The sequence below is a fragment of the Gallus gallus genome, chromosome 17, assembly GCF_016699485.2.
Source record: "Gallus gallus isolate bGalGal1 chromosome 17, bGalGal1.mat.broiler.GRCg7b, whole genome shotgun sequence".
Taxonomy (NCBI): domain Eukaryota; kingdom Metazoa; phylum Chordata; class Aves; order Galliformes; family Phasianidae; genus Gallus; species Gallus gallus.
The window spans coordinates 4026725-4045712 of record NC_052548.1 but is presented as its reverse complement, the minus strand read 5'-3'; the positions used below and the strand labels follow the sequence as shown (position 1 = coordinate 4045712).

The 18988-nt window shown below is 50.3% G+C and overlaps 1 protein-coding gene across 1 annotated transcript in view; it reads left to right on the top strand.

The window, feature by feature from the left end:
• Nucleotides 1-18988, top strand: part of ASTN2 (astrotactin 2) — a 261684-nt gene that overhangs the window by 115789 nt on the left and 126907 nt on the right. Inside the window, exon 11 of the mRNA XM_003642274.6 lies at nt 18604-18754. Within this exon, the coding sequence (XP_003642322.5) occupies nt 18604-18754 (151 nt within the window). The remainder of the gene's footprint in view (nt 1-18603; nt 18755-18988) is intronic.

The following is an 18988-nucleotide window of genomic DNA, read 5'->3' as shown; positions in this document are numbered from 1 at the left end:
GGAAGCTGGAGAGGGTGGGAAGGAGGGCTGGGGAGCGAGCAGGAGGAAAAATAACACCAAGAAAATTAGGTGAAGCTTTGCAAAATAATAATCCCATCCTGGGAATTGCCCTGCTTTTACTGCCTGAAGAATTCCTGTGTGCTAATCAATTCAGCTCCAGACATTTCCTCCAGTGCTTTTGATATAATGAGGTGCTGGCGGCTGAACCAAGCGCCTGTTGTTGTCGCTTAGGGTGCAGGCAGGGACCTGCTGCACCACGTGGCACTGCTGCTTTCTGTGCCCTCCGTGTGCCACCGAGAGCGTGCTTGGTGCCAGTGTCCTGCTGCCTCACGTGCACGCTTTGGGATGGGCTGAGCAGTGCCCTTCCAGGAGCAGGGGGAACCCTGAGCAACCGACTCAGAGGACCCACCAAAATGACTGCAGGGACAAGGGGATGTACCCTGCAGGGTCACATTCCTGTTCCTTGTCAAGCTCTCTGTCAATGCCCAATTTCCCTAGCCTAGACTGAGGCTCTCTCTACCTGCATGCGTCTGAGCCATGTAAATATCATTAGTATGAATGAGAGCTCTTAATGCCTTTGAGGTTGTCCCTTTGGTGATGCTCTCAGGCAGCTCTCACCCCAGCTCGGGGCCATGGGATGTCCCACATCACTGCCTGTCTGTGTCCCTGCTAATCCCAACCACGCCGCTGTGACCACCCTTGGATGGAGGGTCTCCCTGCAGCAGCCCTTAACCCAGAAGCACACAGTTAAATACCAGCTAATACTTCCCTGCTACTGTGCAGGGCTTAAAATGACACAAATGAAGAAGCTGAGAATTAAGGCAGAATACTGTGTAAATATGCACTGAGATTTTGCAATAAGAAGTCTCTTTATTCAGTTCAGTCCACATTTTCTTTCTTTTCTTCTTAATTAGTGTGTATTAGGCACAGTTGGGCAGAGCTGAAGGTGTTGGCTCTGAAACGTGGCTGCTCTGGAATTAGAAGCAGCTTTGGGCCGTAACTGAGTAGTTTGTAAAGAGTTAATGATGAAATAGTGGGTGGTTTAATAAAGAGCTCCTTGACCTGTAGAGTCCGAGAGGCAAATACGTTGCTTATAACCATCTATCGCAGGGCTGATCTGTGTGTAATGGGCCCTGACATCTGCTAGGGCTCAGCTACCTGAGTAAATGCTGCGGAGCAGCTGCTGTGCGCCAGCTCCCCAGAGGGGTGCCCTGCAAACCCTGTGGAAAGGGATGGAGTTAACCTGCAGCGAGGTTCTTGAACCCAGCCTCTGTTTATTCCGTGTGTGCCCATGCTGACAGCCTGTCATCTGCTATTAACTCTCATTGGAAGTGTCACTGCAGGCTCTTAGCACCAAAGCTGAGTTGCCCTGTGGCAGAGCCTGGTGCACGAGGTCCCCGCGTGGTTGGGTGTTGGTACCCAGGGGTGTTCCTCCTCTTGTTGTGTGCTGATGCTCTCCTCTGGGGAAGCAGTGGGTTCCTGCTCACCACCTGCCCTGTGGTGGTGGTTTACCCAGGAGCTGGTAGGTGGATTCTGTTGGGTCTGAATCTCCCTGCTGAAGCACTTTGTTGTTTTAGCAGCAGTGGAAAGGAGCCCTCATAGACCTGCTCCACGTGGTTGGAGTGGACACCTCGAGCTGACCCTGCTTGTTAAGGCTGGGCTATTCCAGGGTATCCATTTCCTCTGTTCTTCCGTGTGCTTTCTGAAGAGGTGGCTCATGTTCCCTGTTCCTGCAGGGAGGTGTGGAGGCTGTGGTTATGCACCTGCTGGGGGGAAGGGAGACGTGAGGCAGGATGTGGTGCTGTGCTGATGTGAGCCCAGAAGGCAAGACAAGGTGTGCTATGGGACCTGGCTTCTTGGCTCAATTCAACGAGCTTCTCTACTGAGAGCAGACCTGGAGAGCAGCCTGTGGGGCTGTCCTGGTTATATGCCTTTTGGATTTGTCAGCTGTGGCTTTGCAGAGGTTGAAGGATTTAGGAGATTTGCCACCCAACATTTGGCTCTGGCGTTTTCGATGCTCTGGAGAGCACCGGGTGTGTGGGGGGTTCTGTTCCTCCATGCCATTCCTGCAGGGCTGTGCAGCTGCATGGGATGGGTTTTGCAGGGTATCTGGGAGCATCCCAGAATGCTTCCAGTAGCTCCTCACCTTTGCTGCTGTACCTGCAGCACCTGGTCAGGCAGACATAGGGCAATCCCACATCAGTCCCATATAACTTTGGGGTAGTGTGTGGGTCTGGCTGTGTAGGCTGTAGCAGATAAGCAGAGGGGTGTCCCCGAGTTCCAGCCTCTTGGTGACATCTGTATCATCTGGTGTACGTTGCCTGCTGTCACTGGGATTTTCTGACCTTTGTGAGGTTTCTCTCACCTTGCCTGGCTTTTCCTGGCAGGAGCAGGGCTGGGGAGGCTGAAGCAGGCTGGAGGGAGAGGAGCAATCTGTGAAGCTGTTTGCAGTCTCATGGATTCTGCCCATCCCTGGGTCAGGCGCCCACACAACCACTTCTCAGAGCTCATCTACAGAAATAAAACTGAGCGTGGAACGCTGTGTGACCTATTTAGGGAAGGCACGTTTGTGCTCTGCCTTGTGCTGTGCAGTCCTGACAAATCCACTTCTTTGTCCTCTGCCCGCAGCTGAAATCACAATCCCTTCAGACCCATCTGTGCTTGGAAATCGGTTACCTTTGGTCTGCAGTCATCTTTTTTCTCTTATCCCACAAATGCGGCACAGGCGTTGCTGTGTCTGCTCCACTGGTGTGCTGGGTAAGACTGTGCCCTATGAGTCTCTTGGTTAACCTCGTCCATGCTGAGAAATATCTCCAGTTATGATGTTTGAGCTCATTGAGCTGCCGTGCAGACCCCCACATGCACCCCTAGAAATGCTCTGTGCTGGCAAGGGTTGCTCCCTTTGCCTTGCAGGAGGCCAGGTGCCAGCAGAAGGTGGAGGAGGACTCATAGGTGCAGGAGGTTGCACCGCTGAACAGCTTCCCAGTGCTGCAGTGGAGCAGTTTCTATGTCTATGTTTGCTTTTCGGGGGCTGAGGGAGGGACACATGCATCATCCTTGAAATGCATGTATGTGCATGCAGCTCAGTGGGATTTTGACCCAGCAGAGCACTGGTTGGTGAACAGTTGCGAGCTTTTGGAAAGTCTCCTTGCTTCTGGCTGTCACGGGCAGCACAGGGAGCACACGTATGCGATTATGAAGCCCAGTCCAGGGAAATCTGCCTGTAGCACAGCCCTCTTCTCTCAGTTTCTCTGTTCTAAAGTAAGGATTTCTTCATCAGAGCTGCCTCTGGTATGGCCAGAGGTGTTTTTGGGATGGAAATGGCTTTGGCATGGTCAAGCACGGTCCTCTGTGCCCACCAGACCAGTGCTCTGAACTTCGGCAAGGCAATTGGAGCCAAGCTGGGAAGTCATGTCCTGCATACCTGACAGCAGCAGATTTTGCTTCCCAGCTCCTCCTTCTTCCAATGAGGAGTACCTGACATCAGTGCTAATGTCAGGTAGGATCAATCCCCAAACAGCTTGAGCAGTGTTGCTGAAACCTGCCTTTTCATCATCCAGCATAACTCACAGTTGCTGTGTATGATCTCTCACCACCTTGCATATGGGTGTGAATCCCAACCTGGGGCTGCTTTGCAGGACTTTCCTGCGTTATGCTATAGAAATACCTGAGAGATGGGGTGTTTCATTTGGCTAAAAGGAGAAAAAAAAAGCCCCTTATCACAGAGAGAGGAGTGATCTGATTTATGGCAATGCACCCATTGGGTGTACAAGCTGTTGCCAGCCAGTTAGCATGCCCAAGATCTTCCTGAGCTCAACCTGCCTTCAAGCCCCACTGGTCTTCTTCATCACCCATCCAACCTGGCAGTCCCCTCTCCCCCCAGCACCCAGAGCTATCCAAGAAGGGATTTCCTGGTTCCCCCCAGTGACAAAACCAATACCAAAGGCTTCCATTAATATTCCAGGAATGGCAGAGAAGATTGACTGCCTCATTAGCAGGCATCGTGTGAAACTCTGACAATAATTAACAACTCAACGGTCTTATTTGCTGGCCTATCACAGAAGTATTCAATCAAAAATGTAATTTGCTCGACGCTCCCATTTACCATAAAGAGAATATTCCTTCAAAGTTTTAAATAGACTAATTAAGAGGGAAGAAATACAGGGAAAAAAATTATTAACAGTATAGTTTTAATGGGAAATTACTGGAGCATATTAATAATGCAATAACCATTTTTAACAGCTGTCTGTCAGTTTGTGGGCCGGGGTAATTAAATTAGTCACTAAAGGGTTAGTCAAATTAGGCGTCAGAGAGCAGCGCTGGGGCTAACGAAGGCACGTCAAGCTTAGTGCTCCAGCACAGGGAGGACGAGGAGGAGGAGGAGGGGATGGAGGCAGGAAGCACTGAGTGCTGGGGGTCACCCCATGCTTCCAGGGGTTGTGCAGGGCTCTGCAAGCCCTACGTGGGGCATTGCCCCTAAAAGCCCCCCGGGGTGCAGCAGGACTCAGGGTGTGGGGATGGGGCAGCAGAATGGTGGGCGTGGGCTGGCTCCTCTCCAGGAAAATCTCAATTTAGGAATGAAAAAAAAAACAACAAAAAAACAACCCAAAAAACTCCTCTCTGAGCATGTGCACGGCCTGCAGTGGCCTCCTTCAGCCTGATGTTGCTGCAGGTTTTAATCTCTTTGCAGAGCCAGAAGGCAGCTGTGCAGGGGCTTTTTGGCAGTTGCTACCAAGGCTTTATGTTCTGCGGGTTTCAGGCTCGTGTTCCCCCTGCCTCCCCCCCTTCACCCTTTTTGAAATGAATCTCGGTTAATTTGGGATGTTGTTGAGTCTGAAACACATCTTTCTTGCCGCCAGCCTATTAAAAAATGTATTTACAGCTCCATAAAGCAAAGCCAGCTGTCAAGGTAATGTCCTGTTGGCTCCAGTGTGTTCAGGGCACGGGGTGAGGATGTGGGGAGGTACTTGCATGATTGTGGTGAAGATTTTAAGCTGAACAAAGAGTTTTCAGGCTGGGAAAATCATTGCATTTGCCTGGGGAGGTGTTTGTAGGGGGCCTGGGGTTCCCTGCCAGGGAATGGTTCCTGCTGTGATTCACTTTCCTTCTCTGCTCACTAAATCAGGATGAGGATGTTGGCCTCCAGGTCTGTGTGGGAAAGGATTGCTCCTTCCAGCGTGCTCCTCTGAGACTTCAGACATGTTCTCCATTTTGTATTGATGGAGTGGGATCTTTTCTGTTGTATATCTGTGTGGAAAAACAAAACAACTCAAAGCAATAACCAGAGCACAGATGATGCTCTGATTCTTTGATAAACCCTCACCCATCAAGAGGTACCAAACATGGCTGGGGCTTCTGGAGGGCACAGAGCTTTCTGAAAGCACAGCCTAATTCATGCAGAACAAGAACACGTTCTTCCAAATATTAGCTAGCAGCCTGGTCTGTTCTGTACATTCCTCTTGGTCTGATTTTGCAAAGAAGCTCATGGGTTTTGAAACAGATAGAAGTCAGGTCCAGGTCTGTGTGTTCCCATGAGAAGTTTCAATTTTCATCAGTCAGTGGGGTTTGGTAGCACCTTTTTTCTTCCCATCACACCCAGTTTAAGCTGACTACAGAGGCACCCCTGCCTACCCGAAGTATTTGGGACTTTGTGTTTCTTTCTTTTTTTTTTTTTTTTTTTTTTTGTATCATTAGGGTGAATGCAAAGTTCCTTTAGCTGAATGCTTTGGGGAAAGCAGGTTATTGTGTAACGCTGTAGAAGATGGTGCCTTGCTGGAAGGGTAGAAGGGCCCCACTGGATCCACGTCATCTGGCAGTAAAACCACCCAAGCTCCTGGATACCCCAACAACTGCAAGAACACATTCCCAGCCATGCTGCAGCCTGGGGAAGGGCTAGGCAAGGCACTCTGGCAAAGGCAGGCTCTGCTCTTTCTCACGTGTTGGAGAGTTACGAGCCGTATAGATTATTTTAATGGCGGTATTACTTCCAACTGTGCCTCTACCATCTGTTCTTCCCCAATTATGGATGCAAAAACTCAGCATGTTTCTCCATTCCGGCAGTAGAGAATGAAATATAAGCGCTATAAAAGGGTGTATATTCCTTGAACAATGGAGTTGGCACCTGCGGTATTTCGCTCACGCTCCCAATGCACGATGGTCAGCATGCCCTGCCTGGTCCCAGCACTGCTCCATGCTGATGCCATGAGCCACACTGACAAAAGGAAGAGACTCACGTGCTGTATGATTTGTCCAAGCCATGTGGGGTGGTAGAATTATTAATACTGACCAGACGTCGTGGTGCTACAAAACTCAACAAGAACCTCTTACCTCCAGTGCGGCAATAAACGGGGCTGAGGCACAGCAGGAGGGAGGGAATTAAGGCAGGACATCAAAGACTGGCTTCCATCAAGTAAATCATGCCATTGCTTCAGTAAAAGAACCCTTAAATGTTTTATTAGGGATTTTCAACAACTACCAAAATTAAGATGGAGGGGATGAATTATTAAAAAATAGATTAACTAAACTAGCCTCTGAATTAAACATGGAAGGTAACTATGAGGAGCAGTGTTGCCGCTGTGTACTGCAGGCAGCGAGTCCTTCAGCTGGGCTCAGTACAGAGGGGAGCAGTGCAGGTGGGATGGAGGTCATGCAGGGTGTTGGGTACTGACATTGGCTCATGGGACCAGCTGGGCCTGAGTGGGCTGTGCTGGGGATGCTGGGGGTGCCTGGCTCTCCCTGGAGCTCTTTGCACTCCCATCTCATGCTGCAGCTCTTTCCCCCTTTCAAAGTGAGACAGCGCTGTCACAGAGTGGCCTGGCGATCCAAATTTGCTGTTCCAGACCCTGGAGGTCTGATCTGGCCTGATGTGATGCGCTCAGCCCATGTATATGGAGCACAAAGAGCAGGAGGTGAGGATTTGCTTTTCTCTCTGTTATTTTTTGCTGTTCCTGCCTCCTGGAGGTGGGCGCTCTGTTCTGGGTGCTGAGCACAAGATACGGTGGAATTTCTCTCTGTTTGTTCTCCCCACTGCCTCTCTTTCTTCTTTTTCCCCCGACTCATTCAAAGCTCTTATGTTGCGAGCCCACAGTGCAGCTCCTGTGAATGCCAGCAGTCGTACAGCCGCTAGGAACAATTCACAGTATCTGCCACAGCACTGCTTTAAGGTTCACTCTAATGGAACAAGTGGAAGCTTCATTCATAATAATAATAAAGCACTATTTTGCAGTTATATACCGCTTTTCATCTTCACGACTCAAGGCAGCATTAATTAACTGCACGGCACCGTGGGAGCCAGGTAACTGTTGTTGTCCCCATTTCACAGTCTGGAGCAGTGACATATCTGGAGTTGCCCGCGGTTGTGCAGTAATTCAGCATCAGAGCGGCAGTAAATCCAGAAACGCCAACTCCTGCTCTGTGCTTTATTTCTGGGGAGCGTTCTCTCCTCATTCCTCTGGCAGAGCAGCCCCTTAGGAGATTTAAAGTCATCTTCATTTCTTAAGCTGAGCGTCGGATAGAGAGAGGGATGTTGCTGGAGTTGAACTGAGGCCGAGGGGGGCTCCTGTGATGTGAAGGGAAGCAAGTTCCACGCCCCCAGGCTGGCGGTCGGCGGTCGTTTCAGCTTTGCTGGGCTCCTTCCCCCTTCCATCCAGACAGAAATTGGAGAGGCAAGTTCTCTTCCGTCTGTTCTTTTGCACATATGCATCCGTAAGCCTGATTCAGTAAAACGGTAACAAAGAGACAAAGAAAAATTCCTCAGATTCAGGCTGTTTTCTTGCCTGTAAAAGCTCGGCTTTGCCTCTCTGGTGAACTCCAAAATCTCTTGGTTAACTCCTTTTCCCAAGGTCACATTAGCAGCCATTCCCAGGGATGCTCCTCATGGACTGCAAATCAGTTTTGTCCCCAGGCCACCCAAGTCTTGGTCAGTATTTTGGAAGGGAATTTGTTTGGGAGACATGGGGTGAGCAGCGCTCTGTGTGCAGAATGCATCAGGGCATTGCCATGACCAAAGCATTGCCCCATGACGGGGGATGGAATGCATGCCACCGAGTGCTCCACATCCCCTGGGAGCCACCCGGGCTCTGTGTGCTGCAGGGACCCCACATCCCATGGCTGCTGATGGGCTCCCACCATCCCATCACCTGCAGGGCTGAGCATTTCCCACCATCGTTCCCTCCCTGGAGGCATTTCCCAGCACACCCCAGCTGTGCCGCAGCCCCACAGCTGCCCCTGCCTGGAGCTGCTCGCTGAGCGCCCGCAGTCTCGCTGCTCACAGCCTCTTTTGTATTCTCTCCTCACCCTGCCGACCTTAGCTGGTGTTTTGTGCTGTACAAACGCCCGTTTTGTACTGAGCAGGTTCCTGCTGCTGCCTCCTCGGCGCTGGATTTTACGTTTCTCTCTCTCATATCTGGTGAAGGAAGCAGACTGTATTCCGTGCAGTCCCCTCACGTCCCTGCGAGCAGGCCTCAGATTAGCGTGGAAACATTTCCATTTAGTCCCTTTCATTAAAACAGACATGAAAATAAAGGTGGTGGGTGGGATGTGATGGGCAGGAAGAGGGTGGTCTTGCAGCATGCAAAGGTTTTTCTTTTCCTTTCTTTTCTCCCCCTCTCCTCTTCCACTGTGATCGGTCTCCAGTTGCAAGATGTGCATCCAGAGAGCAGATTCCCCAGCAAGCTTCTCCTGATCTGCTTTGACAGATCCACCCGGGCAGGAGTGCTGATGGCCATATCCCATGTGTCAGCATCTCCTCATGTAGTTGTGGTTCACACTGAGCATCCCCACTCCCATTGGCTGCTGGCGGAGCTGATGGCTGAGATCAGGATGGCTCCAGGGGAGGGAGGCGCCCATCCCATGCAGCCCTGCCATTAGCTGCTCAGCCCTTTGCATCCCGTGCAAGCTCTCCTGTAGCAAGGCTCTTTGAAACACATTTGGTGTGGGATGCTTTGTAGCAATCATCGACCTGGGTAAGGAATCTGCCAGCAGGCACAGTGCATTCTGCCTTTAATAAATGCATGCTTTCTTCATATTGCACTTTGTAATGAGATATCATGGAGATGTACAGACAAAGGCAGGATGTCTGCAGGTGTTTGGTGCATGGGTATGTCCAGAGGAACTCCATGGAAACCCAGACATGGTGTGTGAGCGCAGTGTGTTAATGTGCTGCCTGGTCTTGAGTGGGGCTTCAGGATTTTCAGTCATGTGTATGTGATCTGCTGTGTGCTTATCCCGGGATGTGTTCAAGGCCGGGTTGGATGGGGCACTGGTTGGACTGATCTGGTGCTGATTTAGTGGTTGGCAACCCTGCCCACAGCAGGGGCTGGAATAGGATGGTCTTTGAGGTCCCTTCCAACCCAAGGCATTGATGGATTCCGTGCTTCTATGTGGGGTTGGGGTGCCCTGTTCTAGAGGCACCACAGGCTGAGCCACACAGCGGAGTCCTGAGTCCTGGCCCCAAGAAATCCCAGTCTCCAGTGCTGGGCTCCCATGGGAAATAGGACAGCTGGTCCCCACCTGAGGTATGGGCTTGGCTGCTCCAGCTCCTTGCCTTTAACCCTCTCCCCTCCTCAGGTGAATGATGATGTTCCTTTTTCCAACACTCCATTCAATTTATCTTGTTTATTGACCCAAGCAGAAAGTCAATGTTCTCTTCATATGCCATTTGCTCAGATGGCAGCCAATTTGGGTCGACGGGAGCAAAAATGGTGGCATCAGAATTCAGTGCCAGCTTACGTCTTATGTTTTTAAATGCTGATTATCCTTTTTTTTTTCAGCACACACCTGGCCCTGGACACAGCATTTGCTACAGGATATAGCTGCAGGCAAGGCTAAAAATGTGCAGCCATCACCCCTGGGGCTGCAGAGCCGGGAGGATGCCTGCGGGGCTGCTCATTATGGGCATTGGGGGCTGCCCACTGCCTGCCAGTGCACACAGTTTGGTTGTGAAGTGGTCACATCTGCGGGCTTCATGCACATCTTAAGCTTTGCATCTTCCTCTGAAGTCTGGAGGCCATACTTTTCAGCTGTTCCCCGGGTTAGAGGGGTGCAGGCACTGCACTGCAGGCTGTCCAGGTCTGTGTTTTGTGTCTGATGACAGCTTGCTTGCAATCCATAGAGAGCTTGCTTCTCTGCTTGGGTATTCATAAGAGTGCAAGTCAGCAGAGGTTCAAAACTAATAAATGAGCAGAGCTGTCCCATGCACTGGTCTAAACAGCTTTTGACCCAAAAAGCTCCCAAGCTGGGTACAGCTGCTTTTAAGCAGCAGGGATGTGCTGACAGCGCTCACTTTTGCAGTGGTCAGAGGATTAAGGAGCATCTGGTGCATTCATGGGGAAGGTGCAAACGAGGTGAACCCTTCTGGCAGGGTGTGGGCAGCTTTGGGGTACAGCTATGGTGGTCTGATGGGGCATGGGTGCTGCACAGAGGAGGTCTTGGTGCTCCCCAGCCACCGATGCCCATTGTTTCTCTATGCCAGTGGTGCCATCTCTGATCCTGTGCTGCACCTCTTTGGGGAATTAAAGCAGCAGAAAGCTCTTTCCTTGCTGCATGGTAGGAAGGATTTGTTCTTCGGGTGCCCTCACCCAACCAGCAGTGGGATGGGTCCCTCCTAAAGGCAGTGACAGATTGGAGTGCTCCATGGACCAGACCCACAGAGGTGGAGTCTCTGGACGGGTTGGGTGACCAGCCAGCTTCCCAGTGTGTGCTGCACCTTGTGACAAGCTTGTGTGCTCCCAGGAGCTGCTAATGAATATTGGGCACCTTGCATAACATGGTCTGCATTGAGTGCCTTAGATAAGAGCCAAGGCCCTTTGAAAAAACCCATCCATATGGACAGAAAATCCCTATGCAAATCTCTCCCCAGGTGTAAAATTAATTGGATTCCAACTTCAAAGACTGCTTTGGGAAACAAGCTCTAAATAACCTAGTTGTGCCTCAGTTCCTCTGTCTGCGGACACTCACCTGGCTTTTTCAAATCACTGGGTGTTGCTGATAGAAGGTGCTATATATAGCAGCAAAGCTATGCATATATGTATACTTATGCATAGAGACACCCCTAGTAAGTGACCCAGTGGTTTTGTTAAGTGCAGCTTGCTGGTTTGGCTCTCCAGCTGTGAGACAGCTGTGCTTTTGCATCTTATGGGTGCCGGGCAGCACCAGGGCCAGCTGCAGCAGGACTAGGGCACCCTGATGGGGCCTGGCACTGCACTGGGTTTAGGAGGGGATGCAGGGGGATGTTCTTGTTTTCCAAGGGCTGAACCCCATCACTTCCCAAGAGATCAATAGGAGCAGCAGGTGCTCAGCAACTGCGAAAAATCAGGGGATAAGTGTTTGGTCTAGCAACCCTGGCCATTTCCTATTTATCTAATCTAATTCTATTGGCATTTCTAAAGTGCTTTTCGCCACTGCATCTAAGCACTTCATGTGTATCTTGGAAAAACCTACAGCTGCTGTGTAATTAGGGCATCTGGGCCTGGGATGTGGGCTGGTCCTGGCGCCTGTGTGCAGGTGAGCAAATGGGATCCTGCTCACAACGTCCAACTTCCCCTACTGACCCTCTCAAATCACTGCAATGTCAGATCCAGAAGAACCCGCTGGACCACACAGCTTACCCCAAATACCCTCGAAGGCTGTAGGATGGAAGGAAAATGAACAGTGGGTTTGTGCCTAAGCAGACACTGAAGGCTGAGTGATAGATATCCTCAGGCTGAGATTTGCAAACTTGCTGCTGTCGCTGTACTTGGGGTGGGGGTGGAGGGGCTGACCCATCTCGTGTGTTCAGCCTTTAGTAATTTTGGATGAGACATCTCATGCCTTCTGTTTGGGATTTTGCTTGATTGCTTGCTTTTTTAAGATTTCTTTTGCTCCTCCAGGCAAAACTGTTGTAGAGGATGGAGGCAGATGTTTGTATAACATGTGGAGCTCTTACAAACCAAAAAAAAAAAAAAAAGAAACAACCCTCCTTAATTTGGCCAGCTTAAAGGCTTTTCCAAATAACTCAAATTGCTGCACACGGAGTGAGGTCTTGTTTTATTTTAGCAGCAGAGTGGGCAGTGCAGTCCCTGCCGGAGCACAGCCTGCATCCCTGCCCCACGGCAGCTCCCAGAAATGCCAGGCTGGGATCTGGGGGGGAATGGGATGTGCTGGGATGAGAGGGGAGGGGGATGGTGAGTGGAGCAGGAAGGTCCCTGCTCCTGCAGGCTGAGCATGAAGGGCTGAGCAAGGCTGCATCCAGCAGCCACGGGTGATGAATTCCCTCTTTTCCTACCTAAACTAACCTGCAACACCTTCCCCTTCCTCCCTGTCCGGAGTAAAACATTGCGTGACCTCCCCTTTAAAAAATGCTATTAAGGTTGGAGAGCTCCAAAGAGAATAGTTGCCTGGGTCAGCTCGCTGTGCAGCCTCCAGGCAGCCCCTCAGTGTGGATGTGTTATGAAGCCTGCTTTAATGGCCTGGCCATGTGCTAGCTTTTCACCTTTGCCTCGTTCAGCACAGGCAATGAACCTGCTCTGGGAATGATCTGCATTAATGTGGAGCAGTAAAAACTTCCACCCAAGTCAATGAAAGCTGCTCTGTGAGCAGGGGAAGCGTCATTTAATGCTAAGTACTCTGAAAAAATCAAGTCTAAATGTCACAAATTTGGTGCATGTAATGTAGTGGATATTTTCTTGCATTACCATTCCTGGGTCTTGGCTCCCCATCTGTAAAATGGGGATGATAGCAGCGAGATTGGGAACTTAATCACTTTATTGGTTGTGAAATACTGCTGCTTCCTGGTGTTGAGCAAAGAATAAGCACTCGTGAGGAGCTGAGTAATTGCACGTGGAGAGCAGAGCGAGGCAGGAGCTGTGTGCCCTCCAGTGAGGAGGAATGAAAAGGAGGAAGCTGCCAATGGAGCTGTTTGTAGAGCGCTGAGAACCCAACAGGCGTTCATCGGGACCTGGGGTGGGTTTTGGGATGCCCCAATGCTGAGCTCCAGGCTGCTGCAGACACCCCAGTACTACTCAGCACCATCCCCTTTGGCAACAGCACAGGATCCCTATGCTGGAGGAGGTCCCACCATGTAGCCATGTGGGTTTGGGACCAGTGCCCCTCCAGGGCTCAGTTGGAAATACCAGCCCAAAATGTATTTACAAGTTGACAAGTTTGAAATGAGTCTGTCAAGGGGATGGGATGGAAGGAATTACTAGGCAAACGGAGCTAATAAAAATATTAATTAGCATAGAGAAATCATTTGATAATTTTCATTTATGTATTTTTTAATTATGCATTGCTTCCATGACTGATAACCCCGCACCATTAGTGTGATCCATTTTGCTAGATAAACATTTTACTTTGTGAGTTAATTAGTGTTCAATTACTATCAATTACTACGTATTACTACCACCAATTCCATGTTAAACACGCAGATTCCACCGCTGCTAATTATTTCATTTATCAACACTTGGAGCTGTTTGGAACCCCTCTGCATGGAGCACAGGGGGTCCCTGCAGGGCTGGGGGTCCTGGTTGTCCCCTGCACTCCTTGCTGCGCCTGCAGCTTTCTTGCCCTGGTGCTCCAAGTGTGACCATTTCCTGCCATTTGATTTCTTAAGATGTTGAATCTGTGCTTTTCTTGTGGTGTGCTGCAGATTTTCGAACTGTTAGAAATTGTGTTAGAAAGTTTTTGGTTTTTTTTCTTTGCAAAAAGGTGCTGTACAAAAAGGGGAGGGGAGGGGAAAGTAAAAGACAAAGGGGAGGGGAAGGAAAGGGAAGGAGAGTAGGGGGAAGGGAAGGGATCAGGCTCATCTTGGATAATTGTTGTGCCCTCATTGTTAATAACAAAAGCTAATACAGCTAAATTAGGTATGTCTGTCTCTGGCTGCTGATACAGTCAGCCGAGGAAAGCAGATTGCTCTGAAGTAATTTGGAACAGTCAGCTGAGAGCAGTAGCTGAGGTTTTAGGAGCAATTGTACCGATGTGACCGGGATCTGGGACTCTGTGTTTGTGTGAAAGGAAGAAAATAGTTTCGTAAGTGTTGGACACCTCCAAAAGAGGGAAAGTCATATCCCTGCCTGGAGTAATTAGCACCTGGTGAAGCTAACAAGGAGCCTGTGGAAGGCGCGCAGCCAGAGGTGGTGTGTGCCCGGCGTGGAGGGGCTGAGCGCTGTGACCTGCTGGGACATGACCCAGCACCCCCGGGACGTGTGCATTGCAGGATGGGCTTTGTCAGCTTGCTTTTGTTGTGTGCTGTTTGTTTTGTTTTGCTTTAATTAAATTTCTGGTCCTTCTGGTTGCCAAGGCGCGCTTCAAAACACTCCGACGGAGCACTGGTTTTATTGACTCTCCAGCAAGTTATTGAAGCGTGGTAGGAAATGCTTCGCACTTTCAACCTCAAGGTTTTTTGGAGAGCTTTTTTTATTTTTTATTTTTTTGCAAGTGTTTATTATAGCTTTACCACAAGAAATGTGCTATCAGGAAAACTGATAGTAAGCAGCTCCTTGGCAGTGTGTGACAGGTAGCTCCGCTGAATGCTGTCTCTGGTGTCACCCAAGTAAGGAGGAGTTCTCCCAGTTTAGGCCCTAGCCTGGATGACAGCTTGTCTTCAAACCTCCCACCACTGTTAGAATGACTGAAAAATGCCCGTGGGTACGCTGGGCTGATTTGAGAAACTCATCTCTTTACATAAAATAATAAATCTGCTCCATACCCACACGTCGTGCACCACGGTAGGAAATGCAGCACTTGAAGTTTGAAACTGCAAAGTCATAGAATCACAGAACCACCAAGGTTGGAAAAGACCTCCAGGACCATCCAGTCCAACCACATCGCCAGTATTTCCCATGAACCCATGTCCCTCAGTACAACATCTACACGTTGCTTGACCACAAGTCCATAAGGTCAAAGCTTCCACTGCCTTTGGGACTGCCCTGTGGCCTCCCAGCACCACGCATGCCTTCCCAATGCAGCTCAGCTCTACCAGCGTGGGGCAGGCTTAGGGTGCAGGTGATTACTTATTGTACATTTGTTGTCATTAGGGTGTTTAACAGCATGACTCTTTATAAAAACAGCTGAGCCTGTGCTATGATGCAGCTCGACTGGAATGGTCTGTGAGTGTCTGAAGTGCTACAAGCACTAAAAATAACCGCAAGCATCTGAAGTTGGCCACCCAGCAGTGGCGAGCACCTTTAATCCCCATTGCTTGTTGCCTTGGTTCCTCAGGTTGAGCAGGAGGAAAAGAAAACACAGGGCTGCGGGCAGAGCTGTGAAACAAAGTGATGTGGGTGAAGCTTCAGGGTCTTCAGTGGTGGCTTCAGAGTAGGGAAGCCCCCAGAGGAACAGCACGGTTGCTTTAGCAGAGGAAAGAGAGACATGAGGGGAAAGAGGAAAGGAGCAGAAAGGACAGGAGTGAGTCTGAGAGCATATGGGGTCCTGAGAGCGTTTTTTGCATGGGGAGAATGAAGTCCCCTGGCCCAGGTGGAACTTCAGCTACTGCTCCGGGTAAATCTGTCCTTAGGTGAGGTGCCCCATGCACAGGGAGGAAGGCAGAAGGAATGAGAGATTAAAGGGAGAAAGGGGCAAAGCTTGCATGGTGGCGGAGCAGCACAAGCTTAGTTCTGGCTGCCATCCTTTTCATCCTTGTTTTTCTCTTTACAAGGTTATGGTTAACCTTGTAAGATGATGAAGCCTTTAACCATTAGCAGGCACTAAAAAGGGGCAGCTAAGTTGACTAACAGCCACTAATCCCCTTCCCGAATGAGCTGGAGAGAAGAGCCACGGTGATGCTCAGGAGCTTATTCTGAGTTGAGTACTTTGGAGGCTTTGAGAATTGCATAGTGTTGATATTTCATGAATAAATAACCCACAGCAATATTTGTTGCTGAATCTGCTTCATTAATGAGGTCCTGGAACAAAGGGGAAGGACAGAGAGCTGTGACAGAGTTGAAGACAAAAGCTTTTTCGAGTGAGACAACATGCAGGTGATGGGAAGTGGCACAGGGTGCGTGAGGGTGGGTGCAGGAGCTGTGTGATGATGGGGTGTGGGGCTGCTGGGCATCACGTGGACCACTTACTGTGAAATAAGTGGTCAGAAGAGTAGGTTTTACTAAGGCATGGCGCATGATCAGAGGGTTGTGGTGGAGAGGAGAGTGTGTTTGGCTCATGTGTATTGTTTGGGAGGGCTGGGGAGTTAGAGCAGGAGTGTGCATGGCTCAGAGATGTGCGTGTGGGAAGAAGCTGGCATCAGGAATGGGCTCACTCACTCCTAAGCACCCTTTTCTAGAGGACTTGATGTGTCCCCTTCAGACTGGTGAGGAGCAGCCCCATCCTCTTCCCAGCAGACCTCCAGCTCAGTGAATGCGAGGTCCATGTAAAACTCACCTGTTTTCCCTTATAGGAAGCTGCAGCATCCAGATGGAGACCCCAAGAGTGCCAAGGCAGGGCTGGGGGAGGTGGGGGAGGTAGAGGAGCATGGAGACATTGCAACAGGCACATCCATCTGTGTTTCTCTGCCTCCTTGGCAGCTAATATGTTAAGGTGCATAATGACTCGTTCAGGCTCACCTGTGGGGATCTGCTGTGCCAGGCCCCATGCCGGAGAGCAGATCCCTACTGCCCCAGGGCACAAAGCAGCCGTTGGTTTGGGCTTCCAGCTTGGCATTATGCAAGCACCTGATCAACGTGGGCTGAGCATCTGGCCCCAAGTGGGGCTGATGTTTCCAGGTGGGTGGAGGGAGAGTTGTCATGGTTTTTGTATTTTTATTCAAAAAAGAAAAGATCTCTCTATGTTTACAAGCAGCATTTTTGGTTAATGAATAATATGGCCTTTCTGTTCCCTCTTTCCTCCGCCAATATACGCACCCTGATCTAATATATTCTGCCTTTCTCACTGCCTCACTTTGGAGGAGCTGCAGATTCTAGTGGGAACAGAGTGCTAATAGAAAAGGGCCTCTAAAGACATTTGAAACATGACCAAGAAAGTACAGAGGGAGATTGAGCTCCAAATATGCTGCAAAATCTAGGAGATGGGCCAAGAGAGGGGGAATATGGGAAACGTGGTCGTTGAGAGGGAAAAGTTAATTGGGAAACATTAATTGGGGTGAAAGTGGGCAGCACAGGCAGTGAGTCCCAGCTTCTAGAATCCAAGGAAATACGAAATCTGAAAATCTGACCTGAAAACTGTGTAGGGCTTCATTCTGTTGGGTTTGTCTTTGGGTAATTTCAAGCCCTCGTGTTTTCAGGAAGAAGCTTGGTTACACCCTTAAGGCTCAGAAAGCAGAAGGCAAAGTAAGAAAAGAGCCTTCCTAATGATTGATTTATTTTTAAAACCTCATCATTTTCCTGCCAATCTCATTACCATTTTTTTTCAGTGCCTGACTCATGGCTTTTTGAAGGCGCAGTGTTGGCGGGGCTGCGTGCGTGAGCGTGACGGCACGTGTGCGCAGAGTCCCTCCTCCGACAGCAGCGTGGTGCTGATCCTCAAGGGCTGCTGAATATTCTTCCTCTGCTGTTTTGTTGCCAGGTTTTTGCATTAAAACCCCAAATCCAGAGAGTGGCAGTGGGCACTGAGTCATTGCATGGGTTTCAGCTGCCGCTGGGGGATGCTGCAGGGGAAGCTCAGGGCGCTGCGCGGCTGCCAGCACTGCCTTCTGGGTGCCTTAAGGCCATGAGGGTCAACGTTTATTTGCAGCCTTCTGTGTATAACGATCTCATAAATACCCTGCGGAGGTCAAGTCTGTCTCTATCGCTGCCTTGTCCTGTGACCTTGGGTAGATGCTTTGTGCATCTGCACTGCCGGTGAAAGGGTGACCGGATCTGGAGCCCACGGTGCGTTGCAGCAATCTGTTGGTATATACAATGTGCTTTGAAGATGAAAAATACCTTGGAGATGCTCAAAGCTCTCAACAAGCATCTGCATTCCCTTCACTGGAACCCAGCAGAAAGAAAATGCTGGATTGCTTTGTCACAGACAAAATCTGCTGTGTGCGCAGCACGGAGAGGCAGGGCTGGGAGCTCCTCAAGTCTTTAAGTGATCGTTGAATTCGTTGGTGTCTGTCTGTGCTTTGTGCTCGCTTAAGGAAGAGCACAGCTGTGCCTGGGGTGTGCAGCACGGAGCTGCAGCCCACAGCCCTGGGACAGAGCCCGGGTCTCTGGCCCCACTGACACAAGTGTCCCCGACCTCATCCCAGGAACGCTAATCTGAGTTTGTGTGGCTTTAATTCCTAAGGGGCATCCCCGTGTGCTGGGTGAGGCGCAGGGCTTGGGAGGCTTGGCTCAGGTGTAGTACAGCCAGAAGGAGTTCCGCTGTTGTGGATTTATTGTTGGTTAATATGGGGTTGGATTCACACCAGTGATGCTAATAATGCCTCTTGTTTGCATGAAAATGGTGTAGGTGCTTTGCCTACTCAGAGCAGGTTGGTTTTGGTCAAGGATGTCAAAGTTACGCAGCAAATCATGTACATCCAGCAAGACCATAAACTCCTCATTGTCTTGGCAAACTTCTTCTAGGCAGGTTTCCATCAGGACAACGCCATGATTTCACCTCTGTGGATGAGCTACGGCAGTGCCACGCTGTGTGTGCTGCCACTCTCTGCCCCTTCTGCTGCCTCTAACCGTGCCTTTTCTCTCCAAGGGAAGAAGCGATGCTGTCCACCTACTTTGAAACCATCAATGATTTGCTCTCCTCTTTCGGGCCGGTCCGGGACTGCTCCCGCAACAACGGCGGCTGCACCCGCAACTTCAAGTGCGTTTCGGATCGCCAGGTGGATTCGACGGGCTGCGTGGTACGTACAGCTGGGGGTGGGCTGGGGGCACGCACTGCTTGCTGTCTGCACGAGTGCCCAGAGGGGCGGATGTGTGCGGTGCTCCCTGCCCCGTCCCCTCTTGGCAGTGAATCCCAGGTGGGAAGTTTGCCGTAGGGTCTTTGGGGATTTGGGGATTGGGTGTGGCAAAGCCAAAGGGATGAGGTGGAATTTGTGCCTGGTGGGGAGGAGTCCGTGGGGCTGTCTGCTGCACCT